The 21,597-nt window shown below is 34.1% G+C and overlaps 1 protein-coding gene across 1 annotated transcript in view; it reads left to right on the forward strand.

Moving 5' to 3' along the window:
• The first annotated feature begins 9,603 nt into the window (after window positions 1–9,603).
• LOC142337989 (uncharacterized) overlaps window positions 9,604–21,597 on the forward strand; it is a 35,862-nt gene continuing 23,868 nt past the window's right edge. Inside the window, exons 1-2 of the mRNA XM_075387623.1 lie at window positions 9,604–9,816; window positions 16,559–16,840. Coding sequence (XP_075243738.1) covers window positions 9,738–9,816; window positions 16,559–16,840 — 361 coding nt within the window. The 5' untranslated portion in view covers window positions 9,604–9,737. The remainder of the gene's footprint in view (window positions 9,817–16,558; window positions 16,841–21,597) is intronic.

Consider the following 21,597-nt stretch of genomic DNA (forward strand, 5'->3'; position numbering starts at 1 on the left):
GCACGTAAACCTGTATTGGATTGCAAATGCGGCAAATAGTTGCCACTACAAAAGCGCTATTATATTTGTTAGTAACGGCTGCTTTTTGATTTGGTTGGCGCGAAAAAAAATCGACAAGACACATTTTTGCACCAGGAATATGGTCAATATGAAAATCAAATGGTGAAAGTCTATCAATCCACCGAGTCAATCTGCTATTTTAGGATTTACTGGAACGATTTTCTTTCATAATTGATAAAACTGCTCTATGATGATTAATAACAGTAAATACAATAATTACAGTAATAACACGACGCGAATTCAATTGTTTTCCAGCCATCTACAGTTCGCTTTTCTAATTTGGCTCCTAAATCGGCTCGTGAAGCATTACATTTATTACGTTTTTCTAAATTGGGATTATAATGTGCATTTGCTGCTCTTCCTACTATATTTTGTTTAATTTTTTCAAAGTCGGCTGTTTAATTTTTTCAAAGAAACGTGTTGCTTTTTTAAAGTAATGTTCTAAATGGATGATAAAGAGAGGCAAGGTTTGGTATAAAATTGTTTATGTGATTTACTGAGCCTAAGAAGGATTGGTTTTGGTTTCCATGAGGCAAAATATTAGATTGACTAAAACGATACCCGAGCCATAACTATTTCATTTCTGTTCTGCCGAAATGGCATTTTGCTAGATTGATTCTATGATTGTCGGCTTCTAATTCCCGCAATCCATTGTACACTAGATTCAAATGCACCTTTACGGATCCACAACTTACAATCACACAGTCATCCAGAAAACAATGTGTTTTTTTTCAATCCGACTAAAGTATGATCAATCGCTTTTGGAACTCTGTGGGCTCATCTGTTAGTCTATATAAACCATTTTTAAATCTGTATGTGCCGGTCGAGTAACCGCTAATAATATTAAAGCTACAATGGCTGGCAAATTTAGTTGACTGTACGCGTATCTCAAATCCAATGTTGAAAAGTATGCTGTATGGGTTGAATCAAGTTCGTTTAATTCTTTGTGTGATGGAGCCTTTTAAATTGCCGATATTCCGCATTTGATAATTGTTCTCGTGTATGGCATTTTTTCAGGTTTTGGAGTTGAGGGCTAACTTTACTGATTGATCATGTTTGACAGTTATTAAAATCAGTTAGTTAAATTTTTGGTCCTATCAACTATAAATTTCTTTGATATGTTCGCTGTGAGTTAGTTTCTGAATATTGGTGTTTACTTTTTATTGTAAGTTAATTGATACTATTTTTCCTTTCTGGTGTGTAGGATTTAAATGTTTGTGTTATTTTGATTGAACTACGAAGGTTTTTTGAATTACAGATGCGAGTCACCAATCCGGGATAGACTTTTTGAATTTGTTTTTGAGAGGACATTGGTTTTGGGGAAAGTTAATTCTTTTTAAATCATTCTGTTGAGCTGAGAACCTTAGTTGATGAAACACATCTCTCTCTAGTAGAGGTTTAAGCCAGTGTTTGACAACATTTATATCAACTGAATTAACTGCGGGTTTTTAATTGTAATTGAAGACTGTATTTTGCCCATTATTGTTATTTTCGTTTTCGTAGCTCTCGTGCACTTGCACGGCAAATTCGCGATTGGAATTCATCCGTTACCGCTTCACGGCAGGCTAACCTTTCATTTATAATTGTACATACGCTACATGAATCCACCATTATCATCGTCTGAGCAGTCCCAATTGTTGCCTTTTGTTTGATAGGTTCAAGTATTTCTGTATCACTGAAGATTGTGGCAAGAAAAATGTCATCAGATGAAGAATCAAAAGCACGGCTAAAGTATACGTATAGTTCATTGACTTGATCATTTTTAGATGCTGTTCTTTCTTCCGTGTCCACGATATTAATTCGTTTATTTGTTCCCTTGTTGGGGTTTTGAACTTTTGGTTGTCAACGCTTTTTGCAAAATGATTTTGTTATTCACAATTGAGACAGTTCTTTCTCTGGGCCGGGCACACTTTTCTGTGTTTATAGTTCCACATTTGACCACAGTTTCGTCATGTTCGATTCAGTATACGATTGTCAATTGACGTGTTTATAAAATTCGATGTATTCGCTGCGCTAGTACGCGTCACAGAAATTAGATCTGCTTTACATATGAGTAGTTGAAGAAGACATTTTAATTTGCGCGCTCCAATCCAATTTCATATTTGATCGCCAATTTCAATGCAATTTGTGGTTCCATTGTTTCTCGAACTAATTGTCGTTGCCTTTCTTTATCTGACATATGCGCATTAAATAGGTCTCTAACCAAAGAACCTTCCTTATCTCCAAAATCAGATATACTTGCAATTTATTTTAAATATCCAGTTAAATTTCCACAGATTCACTTTTTTGTTTTTTCCTCATCAAGAACTGATAAAGGTCGAAAGTGATGTTTCTCTCTCTTGTAATAGCTGTATCCATTGCAGTCAATAAATCCTTTGTCGTCATTTTATCTACGTTACCTGTAAGGTTTTTGCTAATGAACACCCGGCACTAATGCACTTCTGGACTTAGAAATGAAAATGAGGAGGCTTTTTGGTCACAGATTTTCCAGGGCTTGTCTCCGCATAGAATTTCTTGCGGTGTTACTTTCGCACATTTATTTCTCCATACTACTTTTGATTGGGCATTGCGAAGCTGGAGTTCACGTTCGGCTCGAGTTTTTGCCTATTCTGTTTCCTTTTCGTATAAGGGTTCCGGTGATAAGGTTCTTGTTGTGGCATCTTAAAATGAGTTTTCCATCTTTCCCATCTCAACGGGGGTTCTAAAGTCGCTTTTTCCCAAAAAAGTTCTATTCTAAGAGTTGATTTTCCTGAGTCGAGCACTGCTGGCTGCGCCATGTGTTGACTATTGAAATTGAACTGTGTTTTCGCAGTGCGATAGTACTAAATTTCTGGGAAGTGGCAACGCGATTCGACTCAAAGATCAAAAGTAATTTAACTAGTTTTGATGTTTCTGTTTGTTCCATTCGTTGCTATTGTACCTTTCATTTTTGTTGCTAACTACCATTTAACTAATATTTCCATAATTGATTAGAGTTCTTTACCTCCAATATTTGGATTTGTTTACGTCTGGGCCGTTCCCGTATAGATAATTGTTCAGTTGCTGTAACTTCCTTTTAAAAGTCTGTTCATAATTCTGTTCATGTAGCGTTATAAACATTTTAGATTATTTGTTCACTTCCTATTATCTGCGGCTAAGCTATTCAGTTCTTAATACACACTAGTTCAACCCAGTTGTAATTCAATCTTAGAAAATATGTTTTTGATGCGGCAAGCGAATTCAATTCTTTAACGCCAAGCCTTACCGCCCCGCAATTTGCACCTTGCAGATAAATAATAATAAGCCTGATTAACTCTGCGATACAGCCACCCAACTTAATCTGATCGATTTGCACAGCGAATACATATAATTTCATACACGTAGTGTCAGTCAGTACAACAAGGCGCAGTCAACAGGATTTATTGAATTTTCTGTCACCACCTCAGCTTCTACACGAAAATTGAGCAAAGCTAAATTTTCGTTTCGTTTGGGTGGAGGGATATGTGGTACATCGGTACCAATGTACCATCCATTCGTTGCTATTTGTACCTTTCATTTTTGTTGCTAACTACCATTTATCAATTATTTCCATATTTGGTTAGAGTTCACCTCCATTTTCTGGATTTGATCAACATTCTGATCAATTAAAGACTGCTTAGCAAGATTGAGTTGCGGTACTTATCACGAAGAAATGAGTGATCTTCTGATGAATAATCAGGCATGAACAATTGCACAAAATATATTTACAGACAGCGAAAACTTTTTGTGATCTGATCAAAGAGTGCATTCGTGGGGCGAATATAATTAGTACCAATTTTATCAGCACTGAGGGGACAAATGATATAAATAAATTTTGTACATCATTTCCCTCCTTATCACAAATATTTAGATTTCGAAACAGTGTAATAACATGAACTCAGTGGCGAGAAGAATTGGAAAGAACGATCATGAAGCGACACTGAACTCAAAGAAAACAGACGAAAGGCGAGTCAAGACGCCAATTCAATATTCGGAGATGATCCACAGGGCGAATCGAGAGTTTGGCAATAGTTTATCAGTGCCCCGAACAGAAAATTGAATAAAAATTAAATTGACCGAAGAGAAGACAAGCTAAGAAAAACCTAGATGTGCTGTAGTGATGAAATCCCTCCAGGTTCAGCTTTGGTTAAAATTGAAGGTTTCAACTTTTTCGTCGAGGAACCGCGACGACGCGAATTCACGGTTTGCAACTCAGACCTGGCAAAGTCCCATACGAAGGTGCGGGAAAATTCAACTACTTTAGTCAAATATGAAAAAAAAAATTGTCGAAACCCATTGTCAGGAAAAATAACTGAGTGGAATATTCGAGAGCACGGCAGGGATGCACTTGAGGAAATCGAGGGCGACAACACATTTACGGCTGAGAAAATTGGGCGACGTTCAATTCACTCCGGCGAGTCCCGCGAACTGCAATTGAAAGCATACCCCCTATGCCACATAAACAACAGTCAACCACACAACAAACTACTAGGAATATTCAATCGACTGCCATTGCAAGACAAGGTCAGGGAAACTCAACTGGCCCCCTAACCCTCCAAAAAAGCCGAAAGGCAAATTGACAAACCATCAAGAACCCACAAGACAAAGTAAAAGAATACGATTCTCCCTTTGATCGCAGACTCTGAGGCGTCTAATGAAAAAATAATTACAGCCCGAAATACTCTTCAAGGAAAATCATCAAGCAATCATCCATCTCGTCAGAAACGCCCTCAGGAAGTTAAAGCCAAGCAGCGCTCCGGAAGTAAGAAGAATATTACGGAAAATGTTTGTGACATCGCGGAGCAAACGACACCAACAAACCACTTCGGCATTGGCAGTCTAAATTGTTCACCAACCATTCCTGATGTCTGCATTCCCACATATCTCAAAATATGAAGAGGGGATATTAACAGTTCAACAAGCTGAAAATGGTAGCGATTCAGATAGCGATTACTAAAAATTTGTTGTTTCCTCAAGCTCACATCATTATTGTTTTTAGCTTTGAATTTTTTTAAAATAACGTGCAACTATATATTATTCATTCAATTTAGCAATCCAGTTAGCAATCTGATAAATTCTTCTAAAATTCTGTTAATTTCAAAATTCCTCTGAAGAGGGAAAAGTGAGACACAACATTTTGTATCTTATAATTTAAACCCTGATGTTGCTTATATCGTTATCTTAAGTCTTTGAATCAAAAATGAATTGGATCATTTTATTGATTCCAAAAACACAACAAACTATCTACGAAAACATTTTCAGAAATCAAAACTGTGAGGGAAAACGGTGCTTCTAACAGAAATTTATCAGCAATCTCAAAAATTGTCCATAGAGCATAACAAGGAAGCTTGGTAATGTGCGTTTGCATATTAACTTCCGACCCCGCTCATCTACATTTTTCACTTAATTGTCTACCAAAAATGCAGAGATACAAAAATTAACATATCAACATATCATTCACTAAACTACAAACAGAACAAAACAATCTACTCTAGAGGGCCTATGAGACCAGTGGCTACCATAATATGACTACCAGAAAAGACGGCAATAAAAATCAAATAATTACAAATATTAATTAAGACCAAAACTCCTTGTCCATTTTTTGAAAACCACTAATAACCAAATCAAAATGGCATCAGATAAATTTATACTAAGCAGACTAACTGGTATTTTTGGAGCAAAATATGGGACTTTTCCTCAATGCGACGTGGCAAAAGATTAAAGACGGACTGATTAGAAACATTAGGCATCAAATGAAATCTTGGAGAGAGAATTTTATACCTAAAAAGAGAGCAACTGAGGCCTTTCATTATCCAGGATATGTCATACGGCTACAAAAAGAACGACAAATACAGGCAAAAACGAAAAACGTGCACGAAAAATTATACACGAAAACAATGTCCCCCCAATTAATAAATCTTTGAGCTGATCACAAAAAACAAAAAATCATTGTTTGCATTTTTTGCAGGTGACAACATTTGTATTTCAAATGACGCCCATTATTGTGATACTGTGAAAAGAAAACAAAAACTTACAAAAAAGGGGCGAATTTGCAAAAATCACGAAAATTGGTTTTATGAAAACTGGTTGTACCAATAAGAAAGAGCGTTTGGGGAAAATAAAACCGTTATAAAGAGCAATTTGTATTTCAAAAGATAAATGATGTGAATTGTATATAGAGATGCTTAGCTACAATTTAACAGAAACAAAAATTGGCAGACCTCTCTAATCTGTCTATCTCTTTTTTTATTAAAAACAAATATTTTCAAAATTCATCGCCAACAAAAGCTTTCGACTAGAAAAGTAGACGGTCTGTCTTGCAACTACTCGGAAATCTAATTGCAACTGTTATTAATGAGACTAAATTTTAGGACTATAAAATAACATTAAATACAAGCTGAACAAATAAGTGTCACAAACAACTTTTACGAAACCACAGTTTTGAAGCAATTAAATTTATTAGATATAAAAAGCGAGAGTATAGCATTTTCATTTGCGTCTCCTTTGATCATCATAACATCTTTTTGTAAAACGACTGTCAGAAATTGACAGCGAAAAGAACCACAAAAAATGAAAAGTATCTAAAATTCGCAAAATTCTTCTGAAACAAGTTGTCTAAGCCCTGAAGACATCAGTCAAACGTTTAAACAACAGAAAATTTACTGTTTGATTCAACAAAACATTAAAAAGAGCTCTAAATAATGCGAAGTTACAAAAATGATACAACATTGTAAAATACGAAAAAAAATCAAACCAGAACAAAAGGGATAAGTTGAAGAATAATATTACTCTTTTTTTCAGAAATTTAATTCGAAAGTCAAAACAACCATTAGTTATTTACCGACATCAGTTATTGTATTTAACTTGTTTATCTATAGTTGGCCGCTGAGACCTTTAATTACTCAATATTTGGCATATGACATCAAAAATTAACAACAAAAATGGGCAAAAATAGAGATCTCTACCAATTTCTGCAAGAGAACGGTGTCACAGCTCCTCAAACCATATTTTATGAAAACAAAAAGTATGCTCAGTTTCAAAAGTTGCAAAGCTTTTTCCCGTTTTATTGTTAAATAATATGACAATTTACAAAGAAACTAAAACAATAGCAAAATTGCGCAATTATGCACAAAAATCAGAAAATTTTGTATGAAAACTCGTAGTACCAAAAGCAACAAAGTCTTCTGTTAAAACAATTCGGCTACAAAATAATTTTTTTTCTATAAGGAGGAAACGTTGACCTGTACTTACTGAGAATAAGCAAAATGTTGACTAAAATAATATAAAAATTTGACAAATTCAAAAAAACACATAAATTTCCTTAAAACAAATACATTCAATAACATAAGAGACATTAGGTAACAATCGAATGGATTGAAAAAGTCCGCTAGCAACATTTGAGGAAGAAATTTAGATCTTTGAGTTGATAAACTTAAAAATCAGATTGCCAGAAGAATAACAAGGCAAAATACAAGAATTCTCTTAGATATTTACTAAAACTCTTCCTCAAAGCCATAAAAACCCCTTTGGTTCTCTGAAAACAAACTGTATCTACATTCGGCCTCTAATTAATGTAAATAGGAGCTGTCCTTAAGGGAGCCGTGAATAAAGAATATTTTCAGTAATTAACATTAAAAAAACAAAACAGAAGATTTTGAGAAAAGGCAGCATCAAAAAAAAGTCTCTGATTCTGAGAGTCCATGATATTATCGAACCTCTCCTTGATTGTTTCGCGCGCTCAACAAACCGATCAAGTATTCCAAGTATTTGCGAATTAGACAAATTGTTGAGTGGAATTCTTCGAATATTGAAAAAAAGATGCATTTTGTATAATTATCGAGTTAAATCTGCAAAAAACGGCAAATTTTTAATTCCAGAAGACTTTCATACGGCGTCTTATTGCAACTAGCGCTCTTTTCGAGATTAGGGAGTCTGTGTTATGGTTTCTAGGTCTCCAAGTCTGACAAATTTTAACAAAGTTGACCAAAAGCATTTTTTGTGCTATTTTTGATGAAAAAAGTTTGAATTCTGAAAATTTTATCCAAAATTTTAGCCAAATAATACTTCAATCAAACAATTCAGCAACGCTTTTCTATCTCTGATGGTAACAACAAAACTCTGCCGTTAAATATTTTAACTTATTTTGAATTATATTAGCGAAATTGTGCCAAATTTTAGCAAAAATTACTGAAAATGTGAACAAAAACAGTCGAATGTTCACAAAATTTAAAACTCGATAACTCACTGTAAAAGACGAAAATCGAAAAAATCTTTTTTATTCCTTATTCTACGCTGGCGGGCTTTTTAATGATACCACTCACAATTCTCTACGATGAATATATCGGTCGGCCAAAATTGACTGAACAAAAAAAACCAAGTTGAGTATATAGTTGCTCCCTCCCCACTAAAGTGGGGGTCGGAACAATAAAATTCATCGTACGCTATAAACATTTTTCCGTTTGTCGCGATTTGATTTTGAGGTGTATTCGAAATTGTGACCTATTGCGCACTACAATAGCTTTTTTCTTGTTTTTCCAAACAAAGTTTGGGTTTTCCCAGTATATCCCCCAATCGGTCCCCAGATCAGTGGTCAGATAACCAGTAGCCGCCCCAATCATGATAAGCGTACCATAATGAGGGGTTATAATTTCGCGAAGTCTTCTCCATGAGAACCTAAAACATTTTTGGTCATTTTTTTTCAACTTTTCATATCTGATTTGATCCTTTCAGGAAATTAACTCCATTTGGGTTTGAAAAAGTAATTCAACGCCGTTATATTCTTCCTGAGAAATTAAGACAGAAAAGTTTCAATAGAGAATCAGCATCCATGATTGTGTCATTGATGAAAAACCTTCTAAGACTAAATTTTCAAAAGCAAACTTTTTTTATCAAAATTTTTTAAATAACTCCTTCATTTTTTGAAAACTGTTGAGCTTTTTTGCTGAAGAAAAACAAAGCGAATTGATGTATGCATTCATGGTTTGTCTCCGCAAGAACTTTTCATTGCTCCGCATTTTTTTGTCAGAATGTACACAAATTTGGCTGAGTTTCCGGGTCGTTCCCATTATAGCCCCCCCCCCCCCCCCCGTTATTAATGTGTATATAGTAGATGTAGCGGTAATAGAGGAAGACATGAAAAAAGTATTCATTTTTGATACAATTTTGATATGAATAACAAAATAATAATCTTATTATCAAAATTGTATCAAAAATAAAAATATTTTTTTCATATCCTCTGCTGTAATACCGCTGCATCTACCATATACACATTACTCCCGTTGTGGTATAATTACCATAATTGATGGGGCTGTAGATTATCTGACCACTAAGCTGGGGAGGAGGGCTGTAATGGAAAAACCCCATTTTTCTTTTGTCTCATCAAAACAGTTCAGTGTTTAGCAACTCAAAATGTTACCGCGGTACCAGTCAATTATAGAAGTAACGCCGTGTTCAAATCTAAATAAAAAGCACATATGTCTTATCTCTCTAGCTAAAAACATCAAACCATTACTATCAAATGAGTTTCAAACCAAGTGTTCAGAAAGAGTTATATTTTGAACAGTGCAACTTAGATAGCAGCTAACAGATCATTTTGCTGTAGTTTTTCTCTGTGTAACAGATAATCATTTTTGAAACTCAAACAATGCTGTTTGATTGATATTGTTAAAAAATAGGTCATTATGTATAGACTCGATACGAGTGGCCTTCTTGGCTTGTTAATGACAATCATCGTCACTTTCAAAGCTGGATCCAGTCAAGGTAATTTGTTTATCAATTGTACTACTGCCCAGGTTAAGTGGCCACACCCAAGCCAGAACATTTGGGTTGTTTACGGCTGGGGGGTTATAGTTCGCTCCAAATTACAGAGTCTCAAAAATGTTATGTTCTCAGAATAATGAGGAGAATGGTTGCAAGAAATTCCTCTCAGAGACCACAGTTTGGACATAGTCTGATATCATAAGTCGCATTTAGTCAGCGTGCAGAGAAATAAGTGACCGTTTTCTTTTGACCGCAGTTTTTATTAACACTGTTTTTTTATTTACTCTCAAACAAAGTTTCAGGCATCTCTAAACAATTATGTATTTGTAATAAACTCGTCAATTTTTGTAGCCCCGACATTAACAGAATATACTTATCGCATACAAACCATGTTTGATAACTTTGGGTTGAAAATTTTTTAAGAGGTGATGATAAAAGGGGTGTTTTGGCGCCAAATTAAGTCGCACAAAATGTTTGGGTCTTACAAAGTTCTGTTGAAAGCTTCAGCGATTAGGGTCATCGGTATCCATCTTTGCAGTGTTATAGATCATAACAGGAAAAACGTGTTTTTTTTCTGATTTAGGAGAGTTATTTTACAATTCTAAATTTTCCGTGAGTAATCTGTAGCTATCGTTAACTCCCCTTTGACCTGTGTAAACGGAATTACAATTGCACATATTATAGCCCCTTCACTAATTTATTTGTATTGATATGAATTTGTGAGTATAAGATACAAATTGCACTAGTATAAAATATAAACATAAAATATAAAAGAAATAGTAATCGGCTAAGTGTCACAACAGCATAACGTCGCTGTCATCAAGTTTTTCCCAGTTACTTTATTTAAAGCATTAAACTTTTGAGTTTTTCCCATTGATTAGAGACTGCCGTTGTCTGGTATGTATTTCTGATCAGAAGTCGGTTCGGTCAGGCAAGATCTGATTGGAGAACAAAGTAAGGAATAGGTCAGTTGGAAAATTCAAGAATTGGTCTGATCACAGGCGGCTTAAACATGAAACCTCAACCTGGGCCCTTATTTGGCAGCTTCTGAGATAATCTGAAACAAAATTGTTAACTTGGAGGATAATACTGATGCAAATAACAGAGCCTAATTAAAAGGTTCTACTTTTTCCCACCTGTTTAGGCCAACATAACACTACTTCCTTTATTAATCAAATTTATTAATTTATTAATGTTTTATTAACCAAAAACCTACACATTTTAGAGTTTTAATGTTAAAATCACCGATTATATGAATGATTAAAACTTGGGTTAAATGATAGAGTCAAAATGGGTGAAAGGATGGGGCACGTAATGGAGAGTTCGTTGAACAATTAAGAATCAGGTGCGAGGTTTGAAGCTCTACTCCTTTCAACGTAATTGCAAATGGTATTTTAGCTGACTCGTGGTATAAAGTCCTGTTGATTACTCTGTGTGGGAACCCGGACCTAACGCCAAGTCAATTTCAGTACTGGACATGTCTAAATCCAAGTCTTATTTCATTACTGATTCAGAACCATGATCATGTCACTTTTCACACTTGGCAGTCTAAATCCAAGTCTGGGCTCAGACTTGGCAAGTCTAATCGAAGTCTGATTCAAGACTTGGCAAGTCTAATCCAAGTCTGATTTAAGACTTGGCAAGTCTAATCCAAGACTGATTTAAGACTTGGCAAGTCTAATCCAAGTCTGATTTAAGACTTGGCAAGTCTAATCCAAGTCTGATTTAAGACTTGGCAAGTCTAATCCAAGTCTGATTTAAGACTTGGCAAGTCTAATCCAAGTCTGATTTAAGACTTGGCACGTCTAATCCAAGTCTGATTTAAGACTTGGTAATTCTAAATCCAAGTCTCGGCTAGACGAAAAAAAAACATCTAAAATAGTCGGGGAAACGTCAAAAATAGCCGAAAAAAACGTCAAAAATAGCCAAAAAAAACGTCAAAAATAGACGGGGGAAACGTCAAAAATAGCCGGAAAAAACGTCAAAAATAGCCAAAAAAAACGTCTAAAATAGCCGGGGAAACGTCAAAAATACAAAAATAGCCGAAAAAAACGTTTAAAATAGCCAAAAAAACGTCATAAATAGCCGAAAAAACGTCTAAAATAGCCGGGGAAACGTCAAAAATAGCCGGGGAAACGTCAAAAATAGCCAGAAAAAAACGTCTAAAATAGCCGGGGAAACATCAAAAATAACCGAAAACTAAAAACATCAACAATAGCAAAAAAAAACGTCTAAAATAAATTGGGAAACGTCAAAAATAGCCGAAAAAACGTCAAAAATAGCCGAAAAAAAGCGTCAAAAATAGCCGAAAAAACGTCAAAAATAGCCGAAAAAAACGTCTACAATAGCCGGGAAACGTAAAAAACAGAATGCAGCATTGGCCCCTGAACAAACTGATATTGGGGCACATCAAAGTTTATTTGGCCAGTACTTTGGCTGTTTTGGCTGGAATGGTCTTACTCTGGGTCAACTTCTCCTATCAAATTTGTAACATTTTTCAGTGCTGTAACTTAATAGGATTGAACGAGAAGGCCTGGGTTTAACATAGGCACCCTCACGATGTTTCCTCTTTTAAGGATTTTGCCCGGAGTTATGTTGTTCGAAAATCTGAAAAACAAGATTTGTCGATTTTTGGCTAAAATTCGGCTCGAAATTGCTGAAAAACGCCTGAAAACTCATTAATACAGCCTACTCTGACCCCCCGGGTGCTCATTGATAGTACTGAATGGGTTTCGGGTGGTTTCAAAGCACCCCGGGAAAGTGGCTAAAAATTAACTCAGAAAACTTGGCACGTGACGAAATTTTTCGGAATTCGGAAATTGCACTCGAACTTTTTTGAAAAGTTGGTTTTGAATTGGGAATCAAATTCCAAGTGTTATCCAAGTCTCGGTTAAGACTTACCAGACTTGTCAGACTTGTTTTTAGACTTGTCCAGTACTGGGAAATTAAATAAGATTTGGATTTAGACTTGTCTGGTACTGATATAGACTTGGAGTTCGGTCCGGGAATGATATTGAAATTGTTGACTTATCAAAGTGATTTTTTTACTCATTGTATAAATCATTTTTTTTCACGAATAGTTGGAATTTCTATAGTTTTAAGCCCGCATCTTTTTATTAGAAGTATTTCACTCTAATTTTCTCAACTTCATAAGAAATGACAACTTAGGGTGAGCATTTGCATCAAATCAACGCACTTTCCATGCATGGTAAATTGGAACTATTTTTTGCGGTTTAAAAATCCACCTATAAGATACATCGGAACTCCTCAGCGACGTCAACGGCTCAATTGCAAATAATATAGTTGGAAAAATCAGTTTGTTTTTAACTGTAGGAATAAGACCGTACCCATACAAATAGGAAATATAATGTTAAAAGTTAAAAGCACAACTGTACAAAGAAAAACTTAGAATAGAAACGGTTACGTAGAAACCTTCAACACTTTTTTTTGCTAATTCGAATACTTAAGACACTTGTATGTAGTGAGATCCTATTTGTGTGCTCCTCAAATCGTAAAAAGGATAGAGTCAAATGGCTCCTTTTCGCGACTATAAATTATGGGTGCAGACAATTTTGCGTTTTTCAAATTATATTCTTTTCCTTCATCATTCATCTCAGTTGACTCTGCAAAGAAATCCTTCAAACTCTTCTTCTAATTGTTCCGCGTAAATTGTTTATCTATAGCATAGAGTTGAAAAAGTTTCCGTTGTTGTATGGTTTTTATTTTTCTCATAATTATTTCATAATAGACTCAATCGGAAAGTTTTTTCTCATTTTTGCCCTCTCCTACAGGACCCAAACTGAAACTTGTCAGACGATATATCCGATGCCGCTTCAAAAACAAGAGACTCAGCTTCCTATCAATTTAATTTTTGTTAAGATAAAATCTATAACATATATTTTGTCCAGCCCAATTTCAAACTGAACTGGTTATGTCAATGCAAGTTGAAAGCTCCTTTTGAATTCATCGAACGTTTTCAAATTTATCGAATATGTCCTTAACTCTGCCGAGTTTTTCTTTATTGACCAGTAGGAAAACATATATTTTTTAATGTGCTCTTTGACCGTTTCTCTGACAGTAAAAATTGATATTTTCTGCCCATTCAAATTCAAAAGATATTGCTAAAATTTTTTGATTTGGTTATTTCAACTGTTAATTTGAGAAAAATTAAGTATTGGATTGCCCTTTTTCTTCTACATTCTTCAACTTGACTGCTGCTCGTAAGCAGTAGAAACTTCTTCTCCAAAATTGACCAAGGAAAAGTAAAGAACTAGCAAATGTTACTAAAATTGTGCGGAATTGTATTTTAGGCAAAAACTCGATTAGGCAAATTTTTATGGTCATTAGGCAAAAATCTTTGATTAATTTTTGTGAAAATTAGGTGATTTGTTATCAAAAGCGCTTAGGAGAGGTACTTCAGAGTCAATTAGATGTTATAAAGTTGCCGAGTCTCCGTCAATAGCCTTTATATGCAAACGATTTGCTAAATCTATCTGAAAATGTATCAATTTATCAATGTTTTGCTTCGCTTTTTACTCTACTCAGTATCAACACGGGTATTGGTTTTGAGCACCAGGGAAAAATAATAATGGATGACCATAATCACTTACCAATAGCTTTCATGTACATTATTAAGAAGTACCGGATGTGTAAACGAACGGAAAATTGCGGAAGTTTTATTTTACTACATCTCGAAAACGCTCAAAATTTGAAAGGTCAATATCAATTGTTTTTGTCAGCTATGTCTCTACCCCAGTCGAGACCAGATGGTTATCTTGCAAGATTCTGCCAGAAACTTGCAAAAACTGCCTATCTTGCAAGATCTGGCAGAAAAATGGTTATCTTGCAAGACCTGGCAGAAAATGGTTATCTTGCAAGATCTGCCAGAAAAATGGTTATCTTGCAAGATTCTTGCGAGTTCGTTCCGGTCGAGCTGTCCTCCTATTGGCTCTCATTCATGAAAGACATTTCATTTTGACCAGAAATTTACTTAAGAATCAGTTGCGTGTTTCTTTAAGAAAAATAACAAATTTGAAAGGATGTTAAATCTGGAAATATGAATTATCTGAAGAAAACAAATTAAAACCTGCCTTTGAGAACTGTTTAAACAAAATAAATTACTATCAAAAACTATTTTCCTTCAACTTTATCAAGATTTACAAAACTAAGTCTAGTTTATCTTTTCTGATGAAAAAACTATGTGATAAAATTCTTTGCATCTTAAACAGCTTCATTTCGTTTAATTCGGCTCCTTACGCTTAAGTTTTGAAGTTTTCTTGCCACTGCCCGAAAAAATTTGATTATTCACGGCTTGTCATTTTTTTGAGCTTCGAAGGACTTTAGAAGAGGTTTTGCGCATATCTCTTGCTGTCAGAATTACTCGCATTAATCAATTCATCTTGTAGGATCTTGTGCAAAAAGCTGGATATATTAGGGGATTCTGACAGAAAAATGAATATCTTGTAAGATTCTGGCAGAAAAATGGTTATCTTGCAAGATTCTGGCAGAAAATGGCTATCTTGCAAGATTCTGGCAGAATGAATGGTTATCTTGCAAGATTCTGGCAGAAATCTTGCAAGATTATGCATAATCTTGCAAGATAACTATTCGAAATCGACTGGGGTATGAAGACAATTGTTATAGTCATTTGACAAATTATTTAACCAAGCTGATAATACAGTACTTCCGTTAAGGGTTTTAATTCGTATTCGCTTTATTTCAAACAAACTTTTGTTCAAAAATTTTGCAATAATGGCTGCAAAAATCATCTAATCACCTAATCGAGTTCTCGCCTAATGACCGACGCCCCCAAAATTATCGGTGGTTAACGCATTCATTCATATTTTAAAAGAGTCTACCGGTACCAGTACAAAAAATGTGGCTTGGCTTGCGCTTCCAATCGCCGAATTATACAAGATGTGAAAAGCGCTTAAATTTGTCCTAGTATAAATATCCAGTAAGTTTTAGTCATTGAGTAAGGTTCCATCTTACATATTCGGTTAATTGGCCTAAAAAACAACTTTCATTCAAAAGCAAAACATAGCTATTGTCAGCGTAATTATATTCCAAGAATTTTGGTGCACTTCCAGAAGAAAACAGCTACATATTAAAAAAATACCTGTCTCATTTCCCCATTTTTGATGGCTAAATTTTTGATAAACAATTATCAGAGGTACTTCAAAGTCCCCAAGATGTTATAAAGTTGCCGAGTGTCCCTCATTAGTCTTTATATGCAAAAGAGTTGCTAAAACTCTATAGAAACGTATCAATTTATCAATGGTTTGCTATTCGTTTTACTCTTCTCAGTATCAAAATGGCAATTGGTTTAGAGAGCATTAGAGAAAGAAATAATCGATGTCCTCAATTACTTGTCAATTGCTTTAATGTAAATAATTATGAAACCCGTGGCGAAAACGAAAGGAAAATTGGGGAAGTCTGAGGGGAATCGGAAAGGCGAAAGTATCCGAACAATGTGCTCAAGAGGGAAAATAAACTATTGTTGTGAAATTCACATTTTTATCGGCTACTGATTGTTTTGATCCATACTGAAGAGCTTACCGAACATTAGCTATGGTAACGTTTTACTTACTAATGTTAACAGAAAACAACCTGTCAAAACATGATGCCGCATATGTACTTTTGGTTGCGATAAATCGCGTAGTTCAAGACTTTCCACTTTTCCGGATTATTCAACATAAAATTTTAGTGCAAAATTCGTGCAAATTTTTGCGTAATCTTTTAGACGTGAAATTGACAACTTTGGACCAAAACTCGACCTATGCCAAAATTCTGGTCCAAGTTTCTCACCAATTCAATCTCTCAACTCAACAAGTATCGTGCGTTCAGTTGGATGACAATAGCGACTGTTCGAGCCTTGTGATTGGCTACTTTGTTTTGGCCAATGAGACATCAGCTGATGTGGAGCTAAGTGGACTGCTGGCAGGAGGGCAGTACAACATCACGGTGGGCGCCAGTCACGTTTCATCGACAGATGTAACATTTGGAAGTCTGGTCCTATGCACAGGTTAGTTTAAAGAGATCAATGTTGCATAACGAGTTCTGTTCAAACTATTCAAACAGTACCTCCCCCAAGACAACAAAAAAACTCAGAAATGGACAAATATCTGAATTAAATAAGCCATTAGTCGAAACAGTAATAACAGAAAAAGAAACAGTCGAAACAGAAAAATAAATAAGCAATAAGGCGAAACAGTAAATGTGAAGTACGCTTTCAAAAAATAAAATAAGGGTAATGCCTGATGTTTTTTATTCAACTATGAGGCAAATTGGTGCTAAAGAGGATCTACCACCGTTAACAACACTAGCTTAATTTTTATGACTCTATCCAAAATGTCACAAAGCAAATAACTATAACTTATTTTGCTAAAAGTTGTGGAAAAGTAGCTACTTTAGCTGAGAGGAACCAGTTATCTGATTTTTTCCTATGTTTTTATTTGGTCTATGCTCATTTACGCAAATTGCCTGAAATTCGGGGTATTTTTTACAAGCGTCTTCCAGTACAAAAGTGAATGTGTCTTCATACCATGACAATATTTACGAGCTTATTTTAATCTGATTCGTGCTTATCTCAAGTTGGAGAAAAAAACGAGCTCTTTGAGATGATTCTTTTAAAATTGGTTTTTGCGGAATGTTTTTAGTGACGTATACTCATTTTATATGTTCCATTTAATGCTTTCAAAATAAATTTTCGCCGAAACTTTTTCTCTAATTTCCTAAAGTTGATTTTCAGGTAACCATTTGTGTTAAATTTGAGGCAATGTTTGTCTTTATTAAGAGAGGATTAGTCATCGCATTCAGAGCTGCCTATTTTTGGACAATTTAATTGTAAAAGTAATTTTCTTCTAAAATTATTGACAGTTAAGTTTAATTATGCTTTATGAGACTTTAAAAAGTGAATAGAAGCCTTGAATGGTCTGAGTTCTCAGTAAATACTTCAAATTGTCACTGTTTATTCGCTTTAACAACAATATTTGTTGAGTAATAATATTGAGTAATTTCAAAACGCATCCGAAAAATGAGCACTGAATAAAAAATATTATTCACTGAATGAAAAGTAATAGTATACAGCTGGTGATTCATTCTTATATATCAATTAAAGCAACTTTGAACAATATAATTTACTGCTTTGATTAGCAATAAGCAACAAAAATAGTCTTTCTGAGACGAGACATCAAACAAAGTGCGTGATAAAATTAGAGATAAAAAGGCATGAGTCACAAAGATGGCACATACCAGCGCCAGCAATGAATTGCAAATCAGAGAAAATTAGAAGAGATAACCATAAAATTTTTCCTTAATTTGCCCGGGAATTGTCTCTGAAGACAACTTGCACAAACCCAAATTTTCTTTAATGCCAGTTTCTCAATTCCGATTTTCTGAAAATAAAAAATATTTGAGAACAAAATTAGGTTCTTTGCTACCCAAGTCGAGGTGTCCGTTAATGATCAGACAAACAAAAACGCACAAGGCTGGGGTGAAGTGCGTTTTGTAATACATGAACGAGCTTCCCAGTCAAAATCTGCTTAATGTCTGATCATTGACGAGCTCAATTCTGATCATTTACGAGAAGTATTTTGATTATTGACGAGCTCAATTTTGATTATTAACGAGATATAGTCTGATTTTTAACGCGCTAAATTCTGATCATTAACGAGATATGTTCTGATTTTTGACGAGCGCAACTCTGATTATTAATGAGCTCAATTCTGATCATTAAAGCGCTAATTTCTTACCATTAACGAGAGAATTTCTGATCATTTACGAGCTATATTCTGAAAATTGACGAGCTAAATTCCGATGATTCGCGATGAGAAATAAAAAATAGTATGTTGTTTTCTTAAACATTCTCAAAATGCATTGCAGAAGCATAAAAGCCCTTTTAGAAAATCCAGATCAGAAGTGAAATCTTTCTGCTAATAGTTTTTTGGGTCGGATCAAGATTCCCACTTAGCAATAATGGAGTCCTAATAAGAAAACAAGGAGGCTCGTAAACGTGCGTTCGCAAATGATGTTCCGACCAGAGCTCATCTACAATTTTGACTTACTATCAACCAAATGAAGAGATAGTCAAAAACAGACCCTTGAGTTGACAAAAATCGTTACAAACCCAAACCAATAATTGAATTACATATCACCATGCCTCATAACAGTGCTCACGATATCACCGGCCATTAAAAACACTACGAAAAAAAAACAAAGAAAAAAGTCAGTACCTAAAATTAAAAGCACCTAGTAACGACGTCAAAATGCAATCAGATAAAACGATAACTACAAAAATATAATTCTTTTTAACTACACGGCAAAAGGGAATTTTCGTTAATGAGACTAGATAACAAGTCGACAAAAAGAAGAGTCAATGCTCATTATTTTTTAAACAAATAATTTCAAAAGTCTTGAAAATCATTAGCTTTCAACGACCAAATTCTCGATAATTTTACTGAGAAGTCATTACAAAACCAATAGAACCTGCCTTTGGTTAGGCTAATCCATAGAAACGGACTAAAGATGCCGAAATCTCAAATATTACCAATAATTTTTGAAAACAGAATTTAATGAAGCCGTTAAATTAGTTATCTATTATCTGAATATTGATTTTTTTGTTTCAATTGTTATTTGTACTAATTATATATCATCAAATTTAAGTCTGTTTGCTATAAACTGATTGCATTGAGCATTGTCATTCATTCAACGCTCGTTTAGAAGCTTATGAGACCGCTCAGTTTTTTACGACAAAATAAAGAAAAAAAATGTGCAAAAACAGCAAGTTTAAAAAAGAGAGAAAATTGTAGAAGCCATTAAAAATGAAATTTTCAATGGAAACTTTACTGTTTTCAATTAATCAAATCATCATTTTTTTGACAGCATTGGGATTCTTCTATTATAACAACATGATTTCAAAAAACCAACAAATATGAATAAATATTTTAAAACCACGAAATTTTTTAGAGAACCCGTAGAATCAACGGATTTAAAATAAAAAAGCTTTAAACGGTAGCGAATAAAAACGCCTCGTTATGCCTCGATGGGAAAATAAGAACTTTTGTCATTCATATGTCTTCAGGAAGACATATTAATAAATTTTATGAATATCAAAACAACAAAAATTACAGTCAAAACTAAAAATTCAGTAGAAAAGTGCGAGAAGAAAGTTTTGGAGCCATTTAAACCCTAATCTTTTTTGGAAAATTTTTTTATATGATCCATTGAACTTTTTATATGATCCATTGAAAAAAAGATCCTTGAGTTTACAAAATCGTTACAAACGCAAACCAATAATTGAATTACATATCACCATGCCTCATAACAGTGCTCACGATATCATCGGCCATTAAAAACACTACGAAAAAAAAACAAAGAAAAAAGTCAGTATCTAAAATTAAAAGCACCTAGTAACGACGTCAAAATGCAATCAGATAAAACCATAACTACAAAAATTTAATTCTTTTTAACTACGCGGCAAATGGGACTTTTCGTTAATGAGACTAGATAACAAGTCGGCAAAAAGGAGAGTCAATGCTCATTTTTTTAAACAAATAATTTCAAAATTCTTGAAAATCATTAGCTTTAAACGACCAAATTCTCGATAATTTTACTGAGAAGTCATTACAAAACCAATAGAACCTGCCCTTGGTTAGGCTAATCCATAGAAACGGACTAAAGATGCCGAAATCTCAAAAATTACCAATAATTTTTGAAAGCAAAATTAATGAAGCGATTAAAATAGTAATCTATTATCTGAATATTGATTTTTTTATTTCAATTGTTATTTGTACTAATTCAACTAAAACTATTCTGAAAGGTTAAATAAGTTAACCTGGGCTTCAAATGAATATCATTGGTTTCTATTATTACGCAAATGTGCTAAAAGAAGAGAAAAAGAAACACGATTTTTGACCAATCACAATTTTTTTTTAAAAACGCATATTGCCCAACAAAAATTATTAGTTACGACATAAAATCAAAAGCAGAGTTAATTCTTGGATTACAAGGAATTGGATGGGACTTCTCAATGATGAGAATAAGTTACAAGTTGACGAAGAGAACAAAAACTGAAGGTTGAAAATTTTTTGAAAACGAATAATATCATCAAATTTATGTCTGTTTGCTATAAACTGATTGCATTGAGCAATGTCATTCATTCAACGCTCGTTTAGAAGCTGATGAGACCGCTCAGTTTTTTACGACAAAATAAAGAAAAAAAATCGTGCAAAAACAGCAAGTTAAAAAAATAGAGAAAATTGTAGAAGCCATTAAAAATGAAAATTTCAATTGAAACTTTTCTGTTTTCAATTAATCAAATCATCATTTTTTGACAGCATTGGGATTCTTCTATTATAACAAGATGATTTCAAAAAACCAAAAAATATGAATAAATATTTTAAAACCACGAAATTTTTGAGAGAACCCGTAGAATCAACGCTATTAAATACAAAAGCTTTAAATGGTAGCGAATAAAAACGCCTCGTTATGCCTCGATGGGAAAACAAGAATTTTTGTCATTCATATGTCTTCAGGAAGACATATTATAGATTTTATGAATATCAAAACAACAAAAATTAAAGTCAAAACAAAAAATTCAGTAGAAAAGTGCGTGAGGAAAGTTTTGGAGCCATTTAAACCCTAGTCTTTTCTGGAAAATTTTTTCATATGATCCATTGAACTTTTTATATGATCCATTGAAAAAAAGATCCTTGAGTTTACAAAAATCATTACAAACGCAAACCAATAATTGAATTAGATATCACCAAGCACAGTGAATCT

The sequence above is a fragment of the Convolutriloba macropyga genome, chromosome 4 (genome assembly GCF_964194025.1).
Source record: "Convolutriloba macropyga chromosome 4, txConMacr16.3, whole genome shotgun sequence".
NCBI lineage: Eukaryota > Metazoa > Xenacoelomorpha > Acoela > Convolutidae > Convolutriloba > Convolutriloba macropyga.